Source organism: Macaca fascicularis, chromosome 4 (genome assembly GCF_037993035.2).
Source record: "Macaca fascicularis isolate 582-1 chromosome 4, T2T-MFA8v1.1".
NCBI lineage: Eukaryota > Metazoa > Chordata > Mammalia > Primates > Cercopithecidae > Macaca > Macaca fascicularis.
Window position 1 is genome coordinate 87,772,935 of NC_088378.1, and position 24,006 is coordinate 87,796,940.

Here is a 24,006-nt window from a genome sequence, read left to right on the forward strand (position 1 = left end):
TATCACAAAAACTGCAGCAGCATGCAGCAGTTAACAGGTTAGCTGTGAAGTTGCAAAAGTTCTTTTCTGCACAACTTAACCCCTCAGTACTTTTCTTTCTTTATTTGTTAAAATAGTTCTTATCTCTAAGGCTGTCGTGAGGAGTAAGTAAGTTAATGCATATAAAATGCTTGGAACAGTGGCTGGCACATCGTATGAACTCAATAAGTATTAGATGATGCTTCTGGTTTTGTTGTTCATATTTACTGTGGGACTTTTGGCGGTTACTTAACTTCACCAAGCTTCAGTTTCCTTCTCTGTAAAATACCTACATAACTGGTTACTATAAGGATGAATAGACATGGAGTATAAAAGGGCACAGAATCCTTGTAAGTGTTAACTCATGTTACTATGACTAGCATTAGTAACGAGAAAAGTAGTGCTGGAGGTAGTGCCACTGAGAATTCTATGAAATTCTCAGTTCCATAAATTAGAATGAACAAATTGGCAATATTTAATTCTCAGCAACAGAGTAGTTAAAAGCATTGTAATTGTTGTTCATTAAATTACACTCCTTTAATTTTCAGACAGTGCTACAACAAGTAATTGAAGATGGCTCAAAATATGGATTAAAAAGTGAACTTTTCTCTGGTCTTCCCCGGAAGAAGATTGTGGTTGAATTCAGGTGAGGGTGCACCCCTTTTATGTGTTGCTTAATCAAGTTGACTGGGCAGAGGAGTGTTATTACCATCATCATTTGGGGTCTTAATAAATAACATATGGAAAACTTGAAAACCAGTGCAATTATATTATTTCTTGAAATCACAGTGAATCAATCATTGAACTATAAATAAAAACATATTTTTGGACCTCCAAAAAATGTCTTTTTATATATATATATACATATATATATATATATATATTTATATTTAGTATTAACAGTTCCTTTTTTGGAAGAACTAGTTATTCACTTTAATAGACTCTTAAGGCAGAGGTAATGGTTACTGCCATATTAGGAATTTTAAAGTGGCCAGGCATGGTGGCTCAGCCTGTAATCCTAGCACTTTGGAAGGCAAGGTGGGAGGATCACTTGATGCCAAGAGTTCGAGACCAGCCTGGGCAACATAGTGAGACCCCACCTCTTAAAAAAAAAATAGAAAAAGTAGTTGTGCATGGTATCACACTCGCGTAGTGACAGCTACTTGGGAGGCTGAGGAGGAAAGATAGCTTGAGCCTAGGAATTCAAGATTACAGTGAGCTGGGATTGTTACTGCACTCTAGCTCAGGTGAGACACACCAAGACCCTGTGTCAAAAAAAAAATTTTTAAGTAATTTGATTACCAGAGAAACAAGTCTTTTAGTATTTGTAATAAATGTAATTTTTAATTACCAGAAAAATAGCTTGAAGTTTTAATGTGCCTCTAAATAGTCTTCATAGAACTTTCTAACATGCTGTCAGTATAACTGTCTGGTATTTAGACTGTTTGAGGTAACGAAGAGAGAAAAGGGAACACTAAAAACTAATACTTTCATTGTACAGCTGACAGACTGACAACCCTAGGAAATTATCAGAGATGTAGCATTTGTCTTCCTAAAGCTGAAGAACAGTCTTGATGAACTGTTTTTCTACTTAGAAAGATAGAACTTGCTAAGAGCCTTTTGTCTTCTTAAGTATTTATGTCTGTGGAAGATTTTTAAAAATCGATATGGGAAGTATTATGTTTACTAACTCATTATTGCAGTTTATGATAATAGCCATTAAACTTAGTTATGATTAGCTCCTGTACAGTCAGTGAAAGAGCGGGTTTTATGCATGTGTACTGTCTCTGCCACTCACTTGTCTTCTTAAAGAAGACAGACCCTCTAAGACCAAACTCATGAATTTATGATAAGGACCAATTACTGAGTAAGCTTCTGCTCCTATGGAGTAGACACTTACTATGAATGACTCTTGTACTGCAGTACACCACAATTATGATATTTAAAGTTGAGTTTAAATATTTGTTGCATCACAAAGAGTAGAGGGACTTCCTACAGTCATCGTCATATCGCAGAGGAACTACACTAAGGCCATCTCCTAAGGAAATTTGCCTGTTTTCTCTCCTCTTGAATAAGAAACCACTGCAAACCTTAATGTAGGGATTGTTAAACCTCAGCCCATAAGCAACATCCAGTTTGCCACTTGTTTTTGCAAATAAAGTTTTGTTGGAACACTGCCATGCACATTTGTTTACATCATCTACATTGGCTGCTTTCATATTGCAATGGCAGTTGAACAAAGTAGAGCCGAGTTGAATAGTTGTGACAGATCAGATGGTCCAAAAGTCTATTAAAGTATTTACTATCTGGCTCTTTAAGAAAAAGAATTGCCAGCTTCTGATTAGTGTCTTAAAACAACATCCATTTTGGTACTTATGACACCATGTATGAGGAAATGGGGAGAGAGGAGTATTTCAGGCCAGTGGTTCTTCTATTTGCCTGAGGTTATTTATGTAACTGGTCATCTGGAGACTATTGGGGCTAGAAATCAAAAGTGGCTCATTTACTTCTCTGGCCAGGCATCTCTGTCTCCTACCACATTGTTTCTCCAACAGGGTAACAAGACCTCTTTACAGAGGTACTCAAGGCTCTAAGATAGTGAAAACATCTAATCTTGGAACAGGCATGGCATCATCAGTTTTGTCACTTTCTGCTGATGAAAGCAAGTCACAAGATCACCCCAGATTCAATGGAAGAAAAATAGAGTACATCTCTTAATGATGAAAGAAGCAAAGAATTTGTGATCATCTTTGATTATTTTCATTCATGTCTTTAAATTAATGGACATACTGCTTTCTTCACTGGGGAGGCACTTCATTACCATATTACTCTTAAACCCCTTTCAATTACCTAACCGGCAAGTAAAGGAAAATCAATAGGGAGGCAATATATTACCTGTTGCCGTACATTCATCCTTTAAGTAATGCCATTATAAGTTTCCTAAAACTTGAAAAGTTGCCACCATTACTTACCTTCTTTTGCATTTTTTTTTCCACCTTCACCATCCTTTTACTCCAACTAAGCTCTAGAAATACTGTGGCATCAGTCTTCCTTACTCATTGATTCCCTGGCTTTCCTCTTAAGTTTTGGTTTCCCATATACTGCTCCTTTTTGTTTATGCTTTTAAGAAGTATCTAAAAATAACCTGTTCTATGCGAGTTGTATTCTGTAGGCTTTTTGTATGGCAGTTAATTTGCTTATGGATTTGCTTCTCTTAGCTTTTTTCTAAAGCAGTTAAGGAAGGCTGGAATTTAAATGAGTGTCTGAATGCTGGTGAAGGCAGAGCCTGTCTATCTCCTAGCAGCCATCTTTGCTCTCTGACAGTTTACATGTGGCATTGTTGTGAGACCATTGCTTCTCTCTCCCTTAGAGGTTTTCCAGATGCTGCAGTTCTTGCTGTTGTGATTTCAAAGTAGAGACAAAATAGGTGGAGACAGGATCAAAATTGATAGAGAACATTATTCTTGGGTTTCTTCTGAAAATGAGAGAGATGGGAGAAGAGAATTTTTAAAATATGTAGTATCCTGAACAGACCAAGCAACATTCCCCAGAAAGCAAGAGATATGATCACTATGCTCAAGAAACTTTCTCCCTAAATTGAGTTGATGATGATAATACTAGATTAAGTAACTTGCCCAGGTTCACAGATCTAACTCTTGATTCTGAAACCTGTATACTTAACTTTTACTGCTTCCCTGGTACATAGTGTAGGTTGTCATATATTTTGTCTGATTTAGGAGCAGTGTGATAAAATACAAGGTAAATGGCTGTCCATCATAGATTTGGACTTCCCCTGGTAGATGGTGTAAGACTTGAAGCTAACTACTGTTTCCTCTCTCCTGTCTCTCTAGTCAGCCTTTCCTATTTTGTACAGATCAACTGTGTAAGATCATGGTAAGCAGTGGTAGCCTTTTCTTTTCTTTTCTCAGCATGATTTTCCCCAGCCCCTGCTGCTCCCAAGTGTGAGACACTCTTCTAGCAAAACAGATTGGAGACCTCTGGCTGGCAAAATGAGACTTTTGGAAGTCAGGGTAGCAGTTCTGACTGTTAGTAACTGGTTCATTGATCTTAGATAGGACAGTTGATTTCTCTGGCCTCTTATCTGGAAAATAAGTAGTTTTTTGGGTTTTTTTTGAGACAGAGTCTTGCTCTCTCGCTCAGGCTGGAGTGCTGTGGCATGATTCACTGCAACCTCTGCGTCCCTGGTTCAAGCAATTCTCCTGCCTCAGCCTCCCCAGTAGAGTAGCTGGATTACAGGCATGTGCCACCATGCCCAGCTAGTTTTTGTATTTTTAGTAGAGACAGGATTTCACCATGTTGGCCAGTCTGGTCTCAAACTCCTGACCTCAAGTGATCTGCCCACCTTGGCCTCCCAAAGTGCTAGTATTATAGACATGAGCGACCACGCCCGGCCAAGAGTGATGTTATCTGTCCCTTCTTACAAAATTAAGGAATAATTTAACAAAAGTCCCAATAAGATGCCCAGATTATAATTCATAGTAGCTACTTCAGTTGCCAAAAGAAGTGAATTTGTATTTTCCATTTTATGTATTCCCTTCTCAGTAGAAATATGGTATCAGAGAGAAGCAAATTGTTGATTTCAAGGGACGTTTTGTCAAAACTTGAAGACCTAGATAGATTCAATTTTTCTAATACCGGAGGGAAAATGCGAAGCGCTGAAAGTTTTTTTTTTTCTTAACAGACATTATAAATACCCAGTTTTTTTAAAAAATTCAGAGATTACAAAGAGATATTTAATGAAAAAGAAGTCTCTTCCCCATCTCAGTTTCCTCTGTGGGTATCTATTAATCCAGTGTCAGTGTCTTACTCACCCTCCCAGAGATGTTGTGTGCATTTGTAAACGGACTATACATACTTTACATTGTTTTCACTTCTTCCCCCCCCACCAAATAATGTATTTTATGTTTCTTTAATATGAATGCATCCAGGGCTGGCTTATTTTTATTGTTCCATTGTATTCTGTTCTTTTTTTTTTTCTTAAATCAGCTTTATTGAGGGATAATTACATACAATGCTTATTTAAACATAGACTTTCACCATATTTAAACATACAATTTGATGAGTTTTGGCATAGGTATGCAAGTTGTGTAACTGCCTCCACAACTATCATATAGAGCTGTTTTTCTGGGGTTTTTTATTTCTATTAATTTTTTTGCTTTACTTTTATCTATGTCATTTTCTTTTATTCTGCTTGCTTTGGATTTAGTTTGCTCTACTTTTTCTAGTTTCTTAAAGGAGAAACTCAGATTATTGATTCGAAACCTTTTTTCTAATATAAACATTTCATGTTATAGATTTTTCTGCTTTAGCTATATCCAACAAATTTACTAGTAAGGCAGCAATATGGTACAGTGCTAGGATTCCCCTTGTTTGCTCTTGTTCTCTCAAAACATCATAGTCCTTCACTGCCTATTGTCCAGTTTCATAAAATCAGTGTTTCATCTGTTTTTCTGGTTTTCTGATTATTTAAAGGCAGAAGAGTAAATCCAGTCCTCTTTTGGCTGTAAATGTAAGATTTTTTTTAAAGCCTTTAGAAGGATGTTTACTTTCTTTCTAAACAATGATTAAATAAATACCTGTGTAGTTTCATAATTTCATAATTGTGCGCACACATCGTAGGATCAAGTTTTTAAATCGTAGTACTCTTAAGGGTATATAACAAGGCTTTGGAGACAAACCAGAATTAAGCTCTAGTTTTACCACTTTTAACCAGCTATGTTCAATTTTTTTTATAATTGATAATATAAAAGATAATAATTTATCTTTTTTTAATATTGAAAAACTTATGAAATTTTCAAACATTCACAAAACAGGGAACAGTATAATTAACCCCTATATGTTCGTTACACATATTTAAGAGTCATCAAGATATTGCCACATTTGCTTCATCATCTCTCTTTGTTGTCCCAGTTCCCTCATCTGTAAAATAAAAGTTAAGAGTACCTTACCTCACAGCACATACGAGTATTAAATGAGTTAATGCCCGTGAAGTGTGTGCAGCTGTGCCTGTCAGGTAGTGAGTGCTCTGGAAGCATTTGCTATGTTAAATGATTGATTACAACTTCTTGAGCACACATGGGAGTGATAAATATGTTGATTGGGAATTTGGAGTGGTGAGTCACATTCCAATTGTTAGAGGTTTTATGCATAAATATTTTTCCTTTGTTTTGTTTTGTTTTGTTTTTAATTTTACAGACAGAGTCTCACTCTGTCACCCAGGCTGAAGTACAATCATCATAGTTCACTGTAACTTTGAACTCCTGGGCCCAAGCTATCCTCCTGCTTTAGCCTTCCGTGTAGCTAGGACTACAAGCATGCACCACCACACCCTACTAATTTATTTTAATTATTTTTATTTTTATTTTTTTGAGACAGAGTTTTGCTCTTGTCACCCAGGCTAGAGTGCAATGAATGTCGTGATCTCGGCTCACTGCAACCTCCGCCTCCCAGGTTCAAGCCATTCTCCTGCCTCAGCCTCCCAAATAGCTGGGGTTACAGGCATGCACCACCACACCCTGCTAATTTTTTGTATTTTTACTAAAGTAAGGGTTTCACCATGTTGATCAGGATGGTCTAGAACTCCTGGCCTCAAGTGATCCATCCTCCTCGGCCTAAGAAAGTGCTGGGATTACAGGTGTGAGCCACTGCGCCCAGCTACCTGACTAGTTTTTTGAAAAAAAATTCTGTAGAGACAGTGTCTTGATATGTTGCCCAGGCTAGTCTCAAACTCCTGGCCTCAAGCAGTCTCCCCACCTCAGCCTCCCAAAGTGCTGAGAGTACAGGCGTGAGCCATTGTGCTGGGGGTATTTTTACATTTTAAATTTTTGATTTCTGATACAATAAATAGTAGCAGATATTACCCATATGAAAAATATTTCTTTGAGGCCCTCAGTGATTTTTAAGAGGGTAAAGGATTTGCACTAAACTTAGTAATTTGTGTTGGTTTTGTCAATCCTTAAATGTATCTACTTCCTAAGTATACCACTTACGTGAATGCTATTAGTTCAGGAGTCACAGGATCATTTCATTAACAATGTCAAAATTTTGAGTTCTAATTTATCTTTGCTGTAAATTTTTGACTTTTAACTTATCTTTGCCCTAATACCAAAGGCTATACTCCACAATTTTGTCAAAGTATGGAGGCATGACCTAGTTGATTCTTAGAAGTCTTAATTCTTAGAATAGAGAAATAACTTTCCCCCTTTTTTTTTTTTGCAGTTCACCTAATGTTGCCAAAAAATTTCATGTTGGACATTTGCGTTCTACCATCATAGGTAAGTGTTTAGTTTCACATAAAATACTAAACGTGCCTTTGAGGAAGTATTTGATAGTTTAATGGTTTAATGCTTAAATAACAAAAGAACAAAAAACAAAAAGTTTAAATTTATATGAGCCTTATGCTAATTCAATATTACATGAAATGGACAACGTTGGTTAATAACAATGGAAACAGAAAATTCATTTCAAAACCAAAAGATTCACTGAGAAACTAATTTTAACTGCTATCTATGTTACGATTTTTAACTTTCTAAAAGTAAGTATAAATATGGAGAAGACCTGAAAGATGCAAAAGTAAAAATAGTTATGTGGGGATATATGACCCTTCAAATTTTTTTGCTCATATATTTTGTGGTTTTTTTGTTGCCCAGGCCGGAGTGCAGTGGTGCAATCTCAGCTCACGCAACCTCTGTCTCCCAGGTTCAAAGGATTCTCCTGCCTCAACCTCCCAAGTAGCTGGGATTACAGGCATGCGCCACCACGCCTGGCTAATTTTTGTATTTTTAGTAGAGACAGGGTTTCACCATGTTGCCCAGGCTGGTCTCGAACTCCTGACCTCAAGTTATCTGCCCACCTCGGCCTCTCAAAGTGCTGGGATTGCAGGCGTGAGCCACCACGCTCTGCCTATTCATATATTTTGTTTATATAAAATACATAACAATTTTTGTCAAAATTACAAAGTGCAAATAACAATTTTTATTAAAAATTCACCTCAGTGGCCGGGCGCGGTGGCTCAAGCCTGTAATCCCAGCACTTTGGGAGGCCGAGGCGGGTGGATCACGAGGTCAGGAGATTGAGACTATCCTGGCTAACATGGTGAAACCCCGTCTCTACCAAAAATACAAAAAACTAGCCGGGCGTGGTGGCGGGCGCCTGTAGTCTCAGCTACTTGGGAGGCTGAGGCGGGAGAATAGCGTGAACCCGGGAGGCGGAGCTTGCAGTGAGCCGAGATCACGCCACTGCACTCCAGCCTGGGAGACACAGCGAGACTCCGTCTCAAAAAAAAAAAAAAAAAAAAAATTCACCTCAGTCATGTGAGCACTTAGTGGAATGTTCAAGACTGGAAATTAGAACAAGACTATTTCTGGCCGGGTGCAGTGGCTCACACCTGTAGTCCCAGCACTTTGGGAAGCTGAAGCAGGCAGATCATTTAAGGTCAGCAGTTCGAGACCAGCCTGGCCAACATGGCGAAACCCCATCTTTACTAAAAATACAAAAAATCAGCCAGTGTGGTGGTGTGCACCTGTAATCCCAGCTACTCAGGAGGCTGAGGTGGGAGAATCTCCTGAACCCGGGAGGTGGAGGTTGCAGTGAGCTGCACACCACTGCACTGTGGCCTGGGCGACAGCTGGATTCTGTCTCAAAAAACAACAAAAAAAGACTATTTCAATAAATAGAGATTACTATGTAGTACTTCATAGTTGTAATGCTTCAGTGTATAATATACTTACCATTTTCATTTATTTAGCACGTGTCATGCAGCAGGTGAATTTAAAAACTGAAATTAAAATTATATAATATTGGAATTGGAAGGGACTTTGGAGTTTATCTCAATCTAATCTCACTTCCAATGTAGAAATCTGTCCTATTGCATGCTTAAGAGAAAGTTGTTTAACCTGTACTTCAGTACTTTTCAGAATTGGAGAAATTAGTACTTGTGGCATAGATTGTTGTGGGGTCAGCTCTCATTGTTCTTGGGCAGCATTTTAAGAGAAGAAATGACAGGACTTGATGAAAAAGTATAAGAAATATACAATATAAGAAAAGTTATGTGAGTAAGTCAAAAGTATAGGAGTGAGTAAATGATGGGTAGGGTATGATAAAGTTGTTTTCACAGTTGAGGGAAATATTTGGACCAGTTAGAGATAATATTTGAGAACTTACCATGCTGTGTCTTCATGTATTATATAATTCAATTTTATAACAGCCCAGTTTGGTAAATACTGTTAACTCTGGTTTATGGATGAAGAAATTCAGCTACCAAAAGTAACTTTCCCGAGATTCCAAAGTATTGTAGCCAGGATTTGAAATTAGGCAGTCTGATTCCAGAAGTCTAGGTTCAGATATTTAATTGGATTTGTGATATAACAAGGGGCTAAGAAAAAAAAAAAAAAAGAATATGCTATCTTTGTACCAGCTGGAAAAACTGGGGTTCCAATTGCTGGGACTTTATAGATTGGGAAAATCTAGAAGTAGGGAAGCTGGAAAAGAAGATAGCTGCAGTAGTTTAAGACAGGTATGGATATTGGTGAAGGTTTATTTGCAAAAAACTAAATCCATTCTTAGTAAAGGCAGGAGAGGATTTATTATAGGATATTGAATGGTTTACAAAGTTGTTGGGAGGGCTGCAGAAGCTTTGGATTAAGCTGACATAAATAACTCCCAAAACTGCACTATAGAACTTTGTCATCAAGGGAGCTCCTGCCTCTTCTGCAATCACTTCCACTGCTCTAGAACCATGCTGCCACTGCCGTGGTCAAGAAAATGCCACTACTCCTGCCATGCCGTCTAGAATCCATACAGTCTTAAGAGGCAGCCCCATATACTTTCAGTTTCTTTGGTGGCCATCATGGAATACTAGGACCTCTGTTCATGGCGTCACATAAAAACAAAGCCTCCACAACTGTGCTTGTCATAAAAAAATAGAAGTAGCTCCCCTTCTAAATCTTACACAGACTGTCTCTGATTGCCCAAACCTAGAAGACTTCTGGAACTCTAACAAAAAGAGACTCTGGGAATTGTACTTTTTAGGTTTTCAGCCTCGGCAGTAGATGAGGGCACACAAGAAGGAAAGCGGAATAGATGTTGAGTGTGAAACCAGCATCAGCAGTATGGGAAAGTGAAAGCTTTAGATTATTACATGCTGTTAGGGAGCAGGCATGCAGAGGGTAGATGTTAGTGATTAAAAGGAGATAGAATGAGCTATTTAGAAAACACAAAAAGGGAAAATACAGCAGTGAGGCTTCGGTTCTTAGGACACAGACAAATGTATTTCTTGTTAATTACTGGGATTTTTTTTTTCTCTCCTTGAAATTGACTAGAATAGCAATTACTCTAACGTGTTCTAAAATCCTATTAATAATGTTGATGAAAATTCTGTTACTGTGAAATGTGAGATTCTTTGGAATAACTGCCCTACAAGTAATTTCTTACTCCCTTTCCATAACATATATGAAAACACAATGATGAATATTTTAGTTAAAAACAATAAGTTGGTAAATTTTGTGAAAAGAATTTTTTACTTATGCTTTGATAATAGAGAAGTACGTGGTTCTTATGTCAAAAATGGATAACAAGAATGAGAAACTATACTTTATTGATTACTAGGAAATTTTATAGCAAATCTCAAAGAAGCTTTAGGACATCAAGTAATAAGAATAAATTACCTTGGCGATTGGGGCATGCAGTTTGGTAAGTACGTTTGAGATTTTATTTTTCATTTCATTGTAAAATTCAATTTTTAAAAACTTTGATCTTCTGGACAGAATATAGGCAGAATCCCATTGGATGAAGTAGTATGTCCTACCTATTTTTTTTTTCCTAATGGCTTTTGTGCATATTATCTTCTATTTATTTGAGTAATTCTCACCACACAAGTTACCTTTGGGGAAGGTAACTTCACACATTCAAAGACGACCTGGGCCAGGCATGGTGTTTCACTCCTGTAATGCCAACATTTTGGGAGGCCAAGATGGGTGGATCACTTGAGCCCAGGAGTTTGAGACCAGCCTGAGCAACATGGTGAAACCCTGTTGTTACAAGATACAAAAAAATTAGCTGGACATGGTGGCATGCCCTTGTATTCCTAGCTACTCAGAAGGCTGAGGTAAGAGGATCGTGTTAGCCCAGGAGGTCAAGGCTGCAGTGCACTGAACTCCAGTGTGGGTGGCAGAGGAGGACCCTGTCTAAAAAAAAAAAAAAAAACCCAGAGTAAGACCTGATGTAAGCTTTTGTGGTTTTAATAAAGAGGAATTGCCTGCTTTTATTAGTTAAATGTAGAAGTGAGTATACAGGGAAGAAGTAAGTCTAACTGTGTACACCGTTCTCAACCACAGCCCTGCCATTTTTCAATCTAAGGACATCCAGCCTCCCTGGGCCATCCTACATGAAGTAGGATCCACTATTATACCATAGCCAGTGGCCCAGAAGATAAGCATAGGGTGATTTGTTACATATGTATATATACATGTGCCATGTTGATATGCTGCACCCATTAACTCGTCATTTACATTAGGTATATCTCCTAATGCTATCCCTCCCCGCTACCTCCTCCCCACAATAGGACCCGGTGTGTGATGCTCCCCTTCCTGTGTCCAAGTGATCTCATTGTTCCATTCCCACCTATGTGTGAGAACATACGGTATTTGGTTTTCTGTTCTTGTGATAGTTTGCTGAGAATGATGGTTTCCAGCTGCATCCATGTCCCTACAAAGGACACGAACTCATCCTTTTTATGGCTGCATAGTATTCCATGGTGTATATATATATGTGCCACATTTTCTTAATCCAGTCTGTCACTGATGGACATTTGGGTTGATTCCAAGTCTTTGCTATTGTGAATAGTGCCACAATAAACATACGTGTGCATGTGTTTTTATAGCAGCGTGACTTATCCTTTGGGTATATCCCCAGTAATGGGATGGCTGGGTCAAATGGTATTTCTAGTTCTAGATCCTTGAGGAATAGCCACACTGTTTTCCACAATGGTTGAACTGGTTTACAGTCCACCAACAGTGTAAAAGTGTTCCTATTTCTCCACATCCTCTCCAGCACCTGTTGTTTCCTGATTTTTTAATGATTGCCATTCTAACTGGTGTGAGATGGTATCTCATTGTGGTTTTGACTTGCATTTCTCTGATGACCATTGATGATGAGCATTTTTTCATGTGTCTGTTGGCTGTATGAATGTCTTCTTTTGAGAAGTGTCTGTTCATATCCTTTGCCCACTTTTTGATGGGGTTGTTTTTTTCTTGTAAATTTGATTGAGTTCTTTATAGGTTCTGGATATTAGCCCTTTGTCAGATGAGTAGATGGCAAAAACTTTCTCCCATTCTGTAGGTTGCCTGTTCACTCTGATGGTCATTTCTTTTGCTGTGCAGAAGCTCTTTAGTTTAATTAGATCCCATTTATCAATTTTGGCTTTTGTTGCCGTTGTTTTTGGTGTTTTAGACGTGAAGTCCTTGCCTATGCCTATGTCCTGAATGGTATTACCTAGGTTTTCTTCTAGGGTTTTTATGGTTTTAGGTCTAACATTTAAGTCTCTAATCCATCTTGAATTAATTTTCATATAAGGAATAAGGAAAGGATCCAGTTTCAGCTTTCTACTTATGGCTAGCCAATTTTCCCAGCACTATTTATTAAATAGGGAATCCTTTCCCCATTTCTTGTTTTTCTGAGGTTTGTCAAAGATCAGATGGCTGTAGATGTGTGGTATTATTTCTGAGGACTCTGTTCTGTTCCATTGGTCTGTATCTCTGTTTTGGTACCAGTACCATGCTGTTTTGGTTACTGTAGCCTTGTAGTGTAGTTTGAAGTCAGGTAGCGTGATGCATCCAGCTTTGTTCTTTTGGCTTAGGATTGTGTGAAATACAAACTTTAAGAAAATCTCTGGTGTTACTGCCATGTATATTTTAAGAAACATCTCTATTATCTAATTTCTATAAAGCATTCTCTGACACACAGACACACCTTTGCCCATCTTCTCACATCACCAATTTCCTAGTATCCAGCTCTACTCAAATATGGTAAGCCTCCTGTCTTATATTCTTATTTTTATGCTTCCCTGCCCTACTGAGGCATGTTCCTTGAAGGCGTAGACTGACTTTTATATCTACAATGCTTGGCATGTAAGAAGCACTCTAAGAAGAGTAGACTTTGAATCTGTTAATAGTACCCTTACTATTCACTGTGGAAGAATCAGAATACTTGCCCTGCATTTAAAAAATCAACCTGTAGTTCACAACAGCTGGTAGTCAGAGGGCTAGGCCCTAGGCTCAACAGTCAGACTTAGTGGATGGCACTGATTTTTATTAGTTTGACCGATTTAGACATTTCACAGGCATTAGCAAATATGTGATTAGGGTATTCATTACATTTTAGCCGCAGGATTTCATTATAGCAGTTTTTTCTCTAAAGGACTGCTGTGGTTAATGATCTGTCAACATTTCCATTATAACCATCATTGTTAAAGAATAATTTTGCTGTTTCAGCTATTTCCATTTGAAAGTTGGCAGTTTCTAAGCACAGAATTAGTTTTTGAAAATGTATTAGGCTGAATGTTAAATGGAATTGGCCTTTACTTTTCCCATTTTTGTGTTTTGGAACACTGAGCATCTTTCCACACGCTGCTTCAGCCACCCTGAATCATAATCACATTTGCTCTTGCTTGAAAGTGAATAGAGCTTCAGTCATCCTTCTTGTTCCTAAGTTCCAAAGTATTGTATATTCCTGTCTCCTGTGTTCAGTCACGTCCTACTTTCTACTGAACCTTGTATAGAAAAATGTGTATCAGTAAAGCCCTTTAGATCTGAAGCTTGGTAATTGATATAGAAATAATATTTTTTTTCTTTCTGAGATGGAGTCTTGCTCTGTCACCCAGGCTGGCGTGCAGTGGCACCATCTCAGCTCACTGCAACCTCTGCCTTCCAGGTTCAAGTGATTCTTCTGTCTCAGCCTCCCAAGTAGCTGGGATCACAGGCATGTACCACCATGCCAGGCTAATTTTGGTTGTTTTGTTGTTTTGTTTTGGTTTTTTTGAGATAAAATTTCGCTTTTGTTGCCCAGGCTGGAGTGCAATCGCGTGATCTCGGCTCACCGCAGCCTCCGCCTCCCAGGTTCAAGTGATTGTCCTGTCTCACCCTCCCTAGTAGCTGGGATTACAGGCATGAGCCACCGCACCCAGCCATAAATTAGTTTTTAAAGTAATAAAACTAATGTTCCTCTTACCCCAGACTGCCTATATCCTTTCAAACGGAAATTATGATCATCTTTATGCAGAATATCGTGAGTCTACATACTCCCAGACTGTACTAGGAATTTTAATTTGTAGTTTACCAACCTCAGTTTTTGGGTTTTTTTTGGGGGGGTTTTTTTTTTTTCTTTTTTTTAAGGTACAAATTAACACTATCCCTGAACTCTGAATTTATCATCAAAGACTGAAAAATTATACACGGTCAAATTTAAGATTTTTGTTGCTTGGCTACCTTGAACCTGAGAAATAATCAAGGATGTTCCAAGTTTTACCTTTTGCTGTTTTCCTCCAATTATTTGTTTAAGAACTAATATAACAACAAAACCATTGCTGTCTTCATTAATGTCTTCCTAAAACATTAATGCCTACAAGTTTAAAAAGAAAGTTTGAAAACACTTTCCATCAGTTTTTTTTTTTTTTTTTTTTATAAATTTTGAGTGCCTAGTGTCTAGCATCATGATGTCACTTCAACAGAGTAACTGCTTAATAAATGTTTATTTTTTAATGTCTGCTAGGGTGGTGTTTGGCACTGTTAGTACAAAGATAAATTAGTCCAGACTCTACCTTTGATGAGCTCATAACCTATTGGTTTCTGTGAACTTAATTTCAGTGATCTATTCATTATATTTATGTATATTTATATATCTATTTAATATATTTATGATTAAATATATTGAATTTGACTTGTGTCAGTTTATAGAAGGTAAAAGTGTATTTTGTAATAGTTCTCAGGATACATAATATGACAGGTTGCTCTTTTTATAGAATTATGCCTATTCCTGTCATGCCTATTCTCTATTGTTCAATTTGATACTTTTTCATTTACGGATTATCATGGTAGGTCTTCTGGGAACTGGCTTCCAACTGTTTGGCTATGAGGAAAAACTGCAGTCCAATCCTCTACAGCATCTCTTTGAAGTAAGTTGGCAAGAAAACATTTCAAAATTTTTTCAGAGTACTGTGTAGCTTAGTAACATATTTTTAATCCCAGAGGTTTATTTTTATTTATTTTGAGACAGGGTCTTGCTCTGTTGCCCAGGCTAGAGTGCAGTGGTGCAATCTCAGCTCACTGCAACCTCTGCCTCCTGAGTTCAAGCGGTTCTCATGCCTCACCCTCCCAAGTTGCTGGGACTACAGGCGTGTGCCACCATACCCAGCTAATTTTTGTATTTTTAGTAGAGATGGGGTTTCTCCATGTTGGCCAGGCAGGTCTCAAACTCCTGACTCAGGTAATCCACCCACCTTGGCCTCCCAAAGTGCTGGGATTACAGGCGTGAGTCACCATGCCCAGCCTCCAGAGGTTTAAAAAATATGTTATTTAAAATAAGGAACCAAAACATAATTGAAAATGTTGCTTTTGGCTGGGCATAATGACTCACACCTGCATCCCAGCACTTTGGGAGGCCAAGGCAGGAGGATTGCTTGACACCAGGAGTTCAAAACCAGTTTGGGCAACATAATGAGACCCAGCCTCTACAAAGTAATGAAATATTAGCCAGGCACAGTGGCCTGTTCCTGTAGTCCCAGTTACTTGGGAGACTGACTGAGGCAGGGGGATTGCTTGACCCCAGGAATTTAAGGCTACAGTGGTCATGACACTGCACTCCAGCCTGGACAACAGAGCAAGACCCTGTCTCAGAAAGAAAGAAAATGTTGCACTTATTTTTACTAGGTTATTTTTATTTCTTAATCTAAGATTTTTTAAATGCTCTTTTAGTTGATTTGGGACAGTATTTCTTCAGGTATAGAATCTTTTTAGAATAAACATGTAAGATAATGATTCAACACAGAAATTTCTCAATTTTCTGCCAGTTAATATGTACTGCAGCTATTTTCATGGTAATAACTGTATATCAATTAGACTTGAAAAATGAATATTTTTGTTCTTTTTCTGGTGTGGGGAATGGCATGTCTATTTCTCTCTGAAATCGTGTGTGCTTTTCCCGTTTACATCTTTCACCTCGTTTTCCTGGCTTTTGTCCAATATGAATTTCTGTCTACTCTATTTCATTTAGTCCCTTGGATACTTTGCTTCTTTATCTTCAGTTCTTCCTGAAGTTTATTAATAAAGTCCTTCCTGTCCAAACAATCTCCAGGGATGTGTTTCCTTTTCGTTGTCCTTGTTGTTATCTCTGCCATTTCTGGGCCTCGCAGTGGAAACACAGATACGAAGTCAGCCATATTGGCGACAGATCAGGGGATCAAACTAAAGATGTACTGCTTGTGTGTGAGGAAGAGCACTTGCAAAAATAATGCTTTACTTCTCCAGCTTAAACCACACAGAGTGCTTCATCATTTTCCTTTCTGTTACGTGATTTTTCCCCTGCAGCTGGCTTTGCAGTTAAATTGAACAAAACATACTCCAGTTTTTTGTTTTTTGATTTTCGTTTTTTTTTTTGAGGAGCCTCACACTGTTGCCCAGGCTGGAGTGCAGTGCCGCAATCTTGGCTCACTGAACCTTCACCTCCTGGGTTGAAGCAGTTCTTCTGTGTCAGCCTCACGAGTAGCTGGGATTACAGGTGCCCACCACCAGGCCCAGCTAAATTTTTTTGTGTTTTTTAGTAGAGATGATGTTTCACTATGTTGGCCAGGCTGGTCTTGAACCCCTGATCTCGTGATCTGCCCGCCTCGGCCTCCCAAAGTGCTGGGATTACAGGTGTGAGCCACCGCACCCGGCCCATATTCCAGTTCTTAAAGACCCTTTAAAGGTTTGCCATTTTCCCCTGAGTCCATGCCAATACTGCACTCTAAATGACTGCATTTTGATTTGTCATGTTAACCAAAAGATTTCTCCTCTCTTTCCCATTAAGAGTTTTATTGATAGGCAGGAATTTAAAAATTAATAATTCTTCATGGTTGTCTATAAATAAAGCATGTTCCCTTAGTGCCTGGAGTTTTTACTGTATTTATTTATTTATTTTTACACTTGAATAATTTTACCTCAAGCTTAACTTTTCATGAGATCCAGGCCCAAAGATGTTATATGTAAAAATGTTTATTTAAAAATAGAATGCTTGTTCCCCAGTGCCACAAAGAAATAGCACTTGAGCATAAATTTAATTCTCTCAGCAAGGCCATTTTTACTCTGCAGAAAGGGTACACTCGCCAGCAGTTTTGCCACGAGAGTACACTGAACAAAGGAGACAGGGTCATTTATAACTTGATACGTCCACCCTACTGCTGTATCCAGTTTCCATTGGCTGGAATGGGACCTCACATTCTGTATTTGTCCCGATTGGCTAGCAACTTAGAACTTTTCAAGAGGCAAAGGCAGGGGAGAACAAAGGAAGGAGGAAGTTACTTGTGGAATGCTGAGAAAGGTAAAAACACCTCCAAATAAGGAAGAGGAACAGGCTATCACCTAATGCTTGCTTGGACCATTGTAAGCATGCCAGGGTAGATATTTAGACTAAACTGTGGGATCTAAGAACACAAAGTATATTGATTTCTTTATTACGGCTAGCAGATATTTAAGAATGTTAGCACAGGTATTTGAATACATTTTACTTCCAAGAGAAGTCACTATTTGTCCTTAATTAGACAGGGAAGAAAGTGTCTTTGAAGAGGAACCTCTACTTCACTTTTTACACAGAGATACCCCATGATGCAGAAAATACACATACCTGCTTAGAGACCTTGTGTCATTGATTTAGAGTGCAGCATGACATGTGAGAGTTACTCTTTTTATCTTTCTTCTGCCCCACCTCAAAAGATTTTATTTAATCTTGCAAATAGTAAACCTTTGTCTTCTATGACATTTTATTTTTATCATTTATTTATTTATTTAAGACAGGATCTTACTCTGTTGCCCAGCCTGGAATATAGTGGCACAGTCACGGCTCACTGCAGCCTTGACCTCCCAGGCTCAGGTGGTTCTCCCACCTCAGCAACCCAAGTAGCTGGGACTACAGGCACACACCAGCACACCCGACTAATTTTTTGATTTTTGATTATTTGTAGAGCCAGGGTCTCCCTATGTTGCCCAGGCTGGTCTCGAACTCCTGGGCTCAAGCAATCCTCTACCTCAAACTCCCAAAGTGCTGGGATTATAGGTGTGAGCCACCACATCCAGCCTATTTCATTTTTTAAATAGCAATAGGGTCTTGCCATGTTGTCCAGGCAAGTCTCAAACTCCTGGCTTCAAGTGATCCTCCCACCTCAACCTCCCAAAGTATTGCGATTACAGGCATGAGCCACTGTGCCTGGCCCTACATACGTATAGGTTTTGTGGGGTTTTTTCGCCATTTTGTGGAGGCGAAGTCTCAATATGTTGCCGAGGCTGTGCAATGTTTTAAATATTTCAGGAAAATCTGTTTTCAAACTCCACAGAAACCTAAGAGTATGTTCCTTTCTATGCAGTTTAATATAATTTCCTGCCTTTAGAGACTCAAAAATAGTGGAAGATTAACATCTGTGTCAGAGGTTATTTACTGATGGGTACATTTATGGAAGGAATAAGGGCAACAAGGTACTTCTGTGAATAACTAAAAAGTCGAATAATAATTGTGTTGCTTTCATTAGTGTTCTTTTGCCTAATAGATTCACCAGGAAACTGCATTTAAAGACAAGAGAAGGCAAGTCAGATACACCCACTTTGCTATTTGTAACAGACGACAAGACCATTAAAGTACTCACTTGCTCTTTTCCTTCTCCTTTTGCAGGACAGAAAACATGCAAAGCCTAAAATGGCAGCCTACAGGTTATTATATATTTATGCGAATTTTGTAGACTCAGTTTGCATTTTAAAATTACATTTGTCACTTTGGATTACTTTCAAAAACAACTGTTAGCATAAATGAGGAATTTTTTTGAGCTTTAAGCAAATGTTAATAAATGATGTTATTCTGTTTCTAAAAGAAAATAGCATAGGTGGTAATACAGAGGCTCTGCCACATGATTATTTCTGGTCACCAGAATAGGTGACCAGAAAGTCAGAAATACTGATTCTAAGCTTGGAAAGTGCTTGGTGTATTGGTAAATAATGTTGGTTGATATTCGAAGGAAAACTTTAAGACGATCTGCATTTATTCTTTCTTATTTGTGAAAATCTGTTTTCTCAAAGCTTTGGTCGAACACTTGTTTTTTTCCTTATCGAGTTGTAGTTAGTAGTGAGTTCTCTGAGAGGAAGGACCATGTCTTCGTTATCTTCCTTATCCACAACCCTGAATACTATGGCTTGCAGTAAATGCCTGAATGAATTTGCTCTTATAGTTCTCTTTTGCCCCCTTCTCTAATTATATATAAGTTGTGGAATATAAAATGTATTGTTTGTCCAGGAAATAAATAACTATTATAGGATACACTAATTACCATTTATCAGAATTGAACTTACTTTGTTAACACAGTTTACTGCGGAGGAAACCACGGGCCAAACCCAGGATTCTGGCACAGGTAGTCTGGCTCCTGAGTGCTCTATGCAGTGAATGCCCACACACCCCCACTATAGAATGGCTTTATGAGCCATTGATTTCCATTGGTTTAATTATGTATATAGAATTTTCCTATCTTTCATCCCCTGAGTTGCTATACCAGGGACACAATTTGTAGTTGAGTTTTGGCACTTTCAACCTTCTGGCATATTTGTTTGACTTTGGCAGAGGCCATCCAGTAGCAGATTTTATGGTCTGCCTTCCTCTAAACTGCACTATGATCAGTATTCTCTAAATTGCACTATAATCAGTATTAGTATATTCAGTTTCTCAGCTAGCTTGGAAATATTATATGATAGTTGCAGAATTTCTTTGATGAAAATATTTAACACCCACAGTCATTTATTGCATTTCCATTTTGGTGCATGTGTTTCACTACTGGTTTTTCTCTGTACCTTATAGCATTTTTTTCCCATGACATCTAGCTGTTTTGTATATGGACCTAGGATTTTATTGGCCAGCATTTGAAACTTTAATTATTCTAATTTTTTTTTTTTCCAGTTACAAAGCAGGGAAGTAGTTTTGTTATAGTTCCCTCTTACCTTGTAAATTGGCTGTTAAATAACTAATTTTTTTTTTTATTTAGAATTCACATTAGTGATTCAGGAAAATATTTGCAGTAAGCTTTAGACAACATATCAAAAAGCCTTTCCACTTAATTGAAAAGTAATTTCTTTTTTCTTTCGTGATGGAGTCTTGTTCTGTATTTTTAGTGGAGATGAATTAGCTCAATTAGTTATTTTTTTACCTACCACATTTTGGCTTTATTGTTAACTGTTTACAGTATTGATATATTCAGTTTTAATTATGTGAACTCATTTGAATGTCTTTAATTTTTCATTTCATACTAGAAATCAACTAGCAGCTAAGAAATTTCTGATCAAGGCATGAAACAGCATTAAACAGTGAAGTTGTTTGTTCAAATTATAATCATGATTATTTTTACATATTCTTTTCTAAACAACGAGATAAAAATTCAATGCATTTTAAGATGGCATAAATATATTAAAACAGGGTCTGTGGTTTCTAAGTTTTGCTAACCATCCTTAGCAGTTATTGTCAGTATTTCTAAGACAAGCATGACTATAAGTGGGGTTAGAGCCCCACATCAAGGAGTTGAACTGTGCCCATGTGGCTAATGGTATTCTAGGATCAAATATAAAGGGATAAGAAAGGTTTATCCTACTACTTTTAATTTTCGTGCTTAGTTCTTTATATTTGGGCAGATCAGCCCAAGAGCTTGCTGTAATTATCTCAGTTAAATTCAAAATAAATTTTTACACTTTTTGGCAGTCCCAACATCTAGAAATAGGGAAAAGGGAATAATTTTTTTTAAGGAAGTCTAAGACATTTAGTTTATTCCCCAATGGAAACACAACTGGTTTTTGTGTTTTCTTTTAAAAGAAAAATTGTGTTTCCATCCTCAAAAACTTTACTAAGCCATGCTGTCTTATTATCAAGCCCAAATTTAAAATTGCCTTTTTATCTCATTGTGTCTAAATCTAGCTTTAAAAGGAAGATATCTTCAAAATGCGTACTTGCCAAGGGTAAAAAAGGTTCATGCTAACTGTATAGTTTTATATTGTGCATTTATAGGTATATCGAGAAGTGCTTATTAAAGCTCTTCTCTTTGATAGTGTCAGTTGATTTTCACTAATGTTTGTTTTATAACTACATATTGCAGAAATACTAAGAATATTCACATGTTTTAAGGGCTTTTTGATTTAATTATTTTTATTTTTTAAGAAAGAGAAGATTCTGGTGAAGTTTTTTCTAAAATAGTCTTATCAGTAGCTTGAATGCATAATAGATTTTTAAATGTTTGGTTATTTGAGTTTAAAGTCCTAGATTTAAAAACAAAAAAAACTTCACCCTGGAGAAAGGCTTTATGGAAAAAAAAAAAAACTAAAGTCTTTTGTGAAAATAAGGACATTTTGCAATGTTTGCTTATAACTTGTGTGTACATGTACATATGTGTGTGAGATAGAATCGAAAACCATTTGTGAATATATATTTATGTTTTTAACATCTGTATACTGGACTGTTAAGCAGTTGGCAATGGCTGGGTCATTCAAAAATCAAGAAGTCTGCAGTTTACTATCTTATGGGGACCCTCTTTGTTTTCCCACACCTTACCAAAATCTTCTTTGTTTTCTAACTGACATTGTACATATTATTCTGGACTTACTAATAGGACTATGTAAACGTCACCTTTTTATGAGATGTGTCAGGTATCCCAAGGCCACCCCTCTCCCCGATTCAGTGATTCACTTGGAGGACTCACAGAACTCAGCATAGCCTTACTTGTGGCTATGATTTATTACAGTGAAGGGATACAAAGCAAAATCACAGAGGGAAGAGGCACATATGGGGTAAAGTCCAGAGGAAACCAGACTTTCCAAACTCCCAGATTTTCCCAGTGGAGTCACACAAGGTACACATACTTCTAGCAGCAGATTTTGAGAGTACATATGAAATGTCCACTGGCAAAGTTCATTAGATACCCTATATCCAAGGTTTTTGTTGGGAGTTGGTCATGTAGGTACCCTCTGTTTAGAATGTCCTAAATCCCAAACTCCCAGAAGGAAAGCAGAAGTTCAGCCTAAGCTGTATTGTTTGCACACACAGTTTAGGCACAGTGACCACTTTTATCAGTTAAGTTGGTGGAAACATTCCCAAAAATCTAAGTTAATAGATGCCAGCCGGTGGCCAACCTTGCAAGCAGGATGTTTTAAATATAACAGTATCAGGCCTGCTATGTTAACTCTTTTCTAGGGGGAAAAAAAAAAGATAATTTTAACTTTTATTTAGCAGTATTTATTTATTTAAGTCTGTCATTCCAGTAATTAACATAAATCATTTATGAAAGGTGAAACTTTCTTACCTTGAGAGATGTTTAATGCCCTGTCCCGTTTGTTGGTAGTGGGTATCTACCCACCATATCTAGTGGGTATAAGCCAGTGTGTCCTCCAGCAATAAAATCATTTTTTCTATCCAAATACTACTGTCTGGATATTTTGATAATAACACTGTAAGAGTTTAGAAGCCTTATTTTTTCATAGTTTACTCACCAATTTTTATTGCTTTCATGAGACTTTAATAGCTTTCTGAGAATAACGTGATAGTAAAGTTATTGATGTTTCAACCTGCAAGTGAGTTACAATTTGTAAATAAAATATTTGTAGTCCATATGTATAACTTTAGTACTACTTGAACTGTAATATTAGTATTTTAATGTCATTTATTAACATTATATTTTGGAGACTGGAAAATGATTGAAACTACATTGGGAACCCAGATTCCTAGAGCTGGAAGAGTAAGCCTGAGCCCTTAATAAGCCATCAACTCCACCCTAGTCCTTGACTGGGTATGGAACTAAACCAGCTAAGACAGGTGATGCAAAATAAAACTCCGGAAGAGGCGCTCCACACAGTTTTTAGGATCCTAAGTTTAGAGTATAATTATACTAACTATCTAAAAGCTGTCTTTTTTACCAAGATCACCTATTTTATTGGTCTTTACACAGTAAGCTGTTTAGAGAACTGTTTTAAAATATTCGATTAAAACAAATGCTAAATCATCCTTTAGCTGTTTTCTTTGCCAGATCGAGCCATCCTACTTTATTCAACCTTTCTCAGTGAAGTTACAGGATAATAATATGGCGTTTCGAAAAAAAACAGAAGAAATGCCAGCGTAGTCTTAAATAGATATTCTTACCCTGGGGGTCTGTGGATTTGGACGGAAAGAAAAAATTATACTTTATTTTCCCTAACCTGTCTCAGAAATTGAGTATTTTCCTCCATTACTATATCACAAATTAATTTTCGGCTATTTGGTTATTTCAAAGTAATTCTTTTCTTCGTAACCCTGTGTATTTTATGAATTTAGAAACATTTTGAGAAGGGGTCAGTAGGCTTCACCAAGGGCCCATGGCAAAAAAGAAAAGTTACACTCTGTAATGTAACTTTTTCAATGAGAATTCTCAGAATGTGCTTTTTTGCTTTCTTTCTGTGTTAGAGATAACAGTGACTGGTTATATACTTCATTTAATGTACTATTGTACCTTTAGGTTTATGTACAAGTCAATAAAGAAGCAGCAGATGATAAAAGTGTAGCAAAATCGGCACAGGAGTTCTTCCAACGATTGGAACTGGGCGATGTGCAAGCACTTTCACTGTGGCAAAAATTTCGGGACTTAAGCATTGAAGAGTACGTTCGTGTTTACAAGGTACTGGTTGACCCTCCCTTCTGCTTTCCCATGATGCGGTGCAGCTCTTGGCTATAACCTGC

The 24,006-nt window shown here is 37.5% G+C and overlaps 1 protein-coding gene across 8 annotated transcripts in view; it reads left to right on the plus strand.

Moving 5' to 3' along the window:
* Nucleotides 1–24,006, plus strand: part of RARS2 (arginyl-tRNA synthetase 2, mitochondrial) — a 72,074-nt gene that overhangs the window by 31,722 nt on the left and 16,346 nt on the right. For 7 of the 8 annotated variants that reach the window (XR_276354.4, XR_012433624.1, XR_012433623.1 and 4 more), the window contains 5 exons: nucleotides 567–664; nucleotides 7,258–7,313; nucleotides 10,645–10,728; nucleotides 15,129–15,205; nucleotides 23,786–23,944. Coding sequence is in view for 5 of the 8 variants with exons in the window: in XM_005552404.3 (XP_005552461.1) it covers nucleotides 567–664; nucleotides 7,258–7,313; nucleotides 10,645–10,728; nucleotides 15,129–15,205; nucleotides 23,786–23,944 (474 nt within the window). In the remaining 3 variants the exon portion in view is untranslated. Of the gene's footprint in view, nucleotides 1–566; nucleotides 665–7,257; nucleotides 7,314–10,644; nucleotides 10,729–15,128; nucleotides 15,206–22,952; nucleotides 23,110–23,785; nucleotides 23,945–24,006 lie in introns of those variants that run through there. The other variant, XM_074037505.1, reaches the window with a different exon arrangement.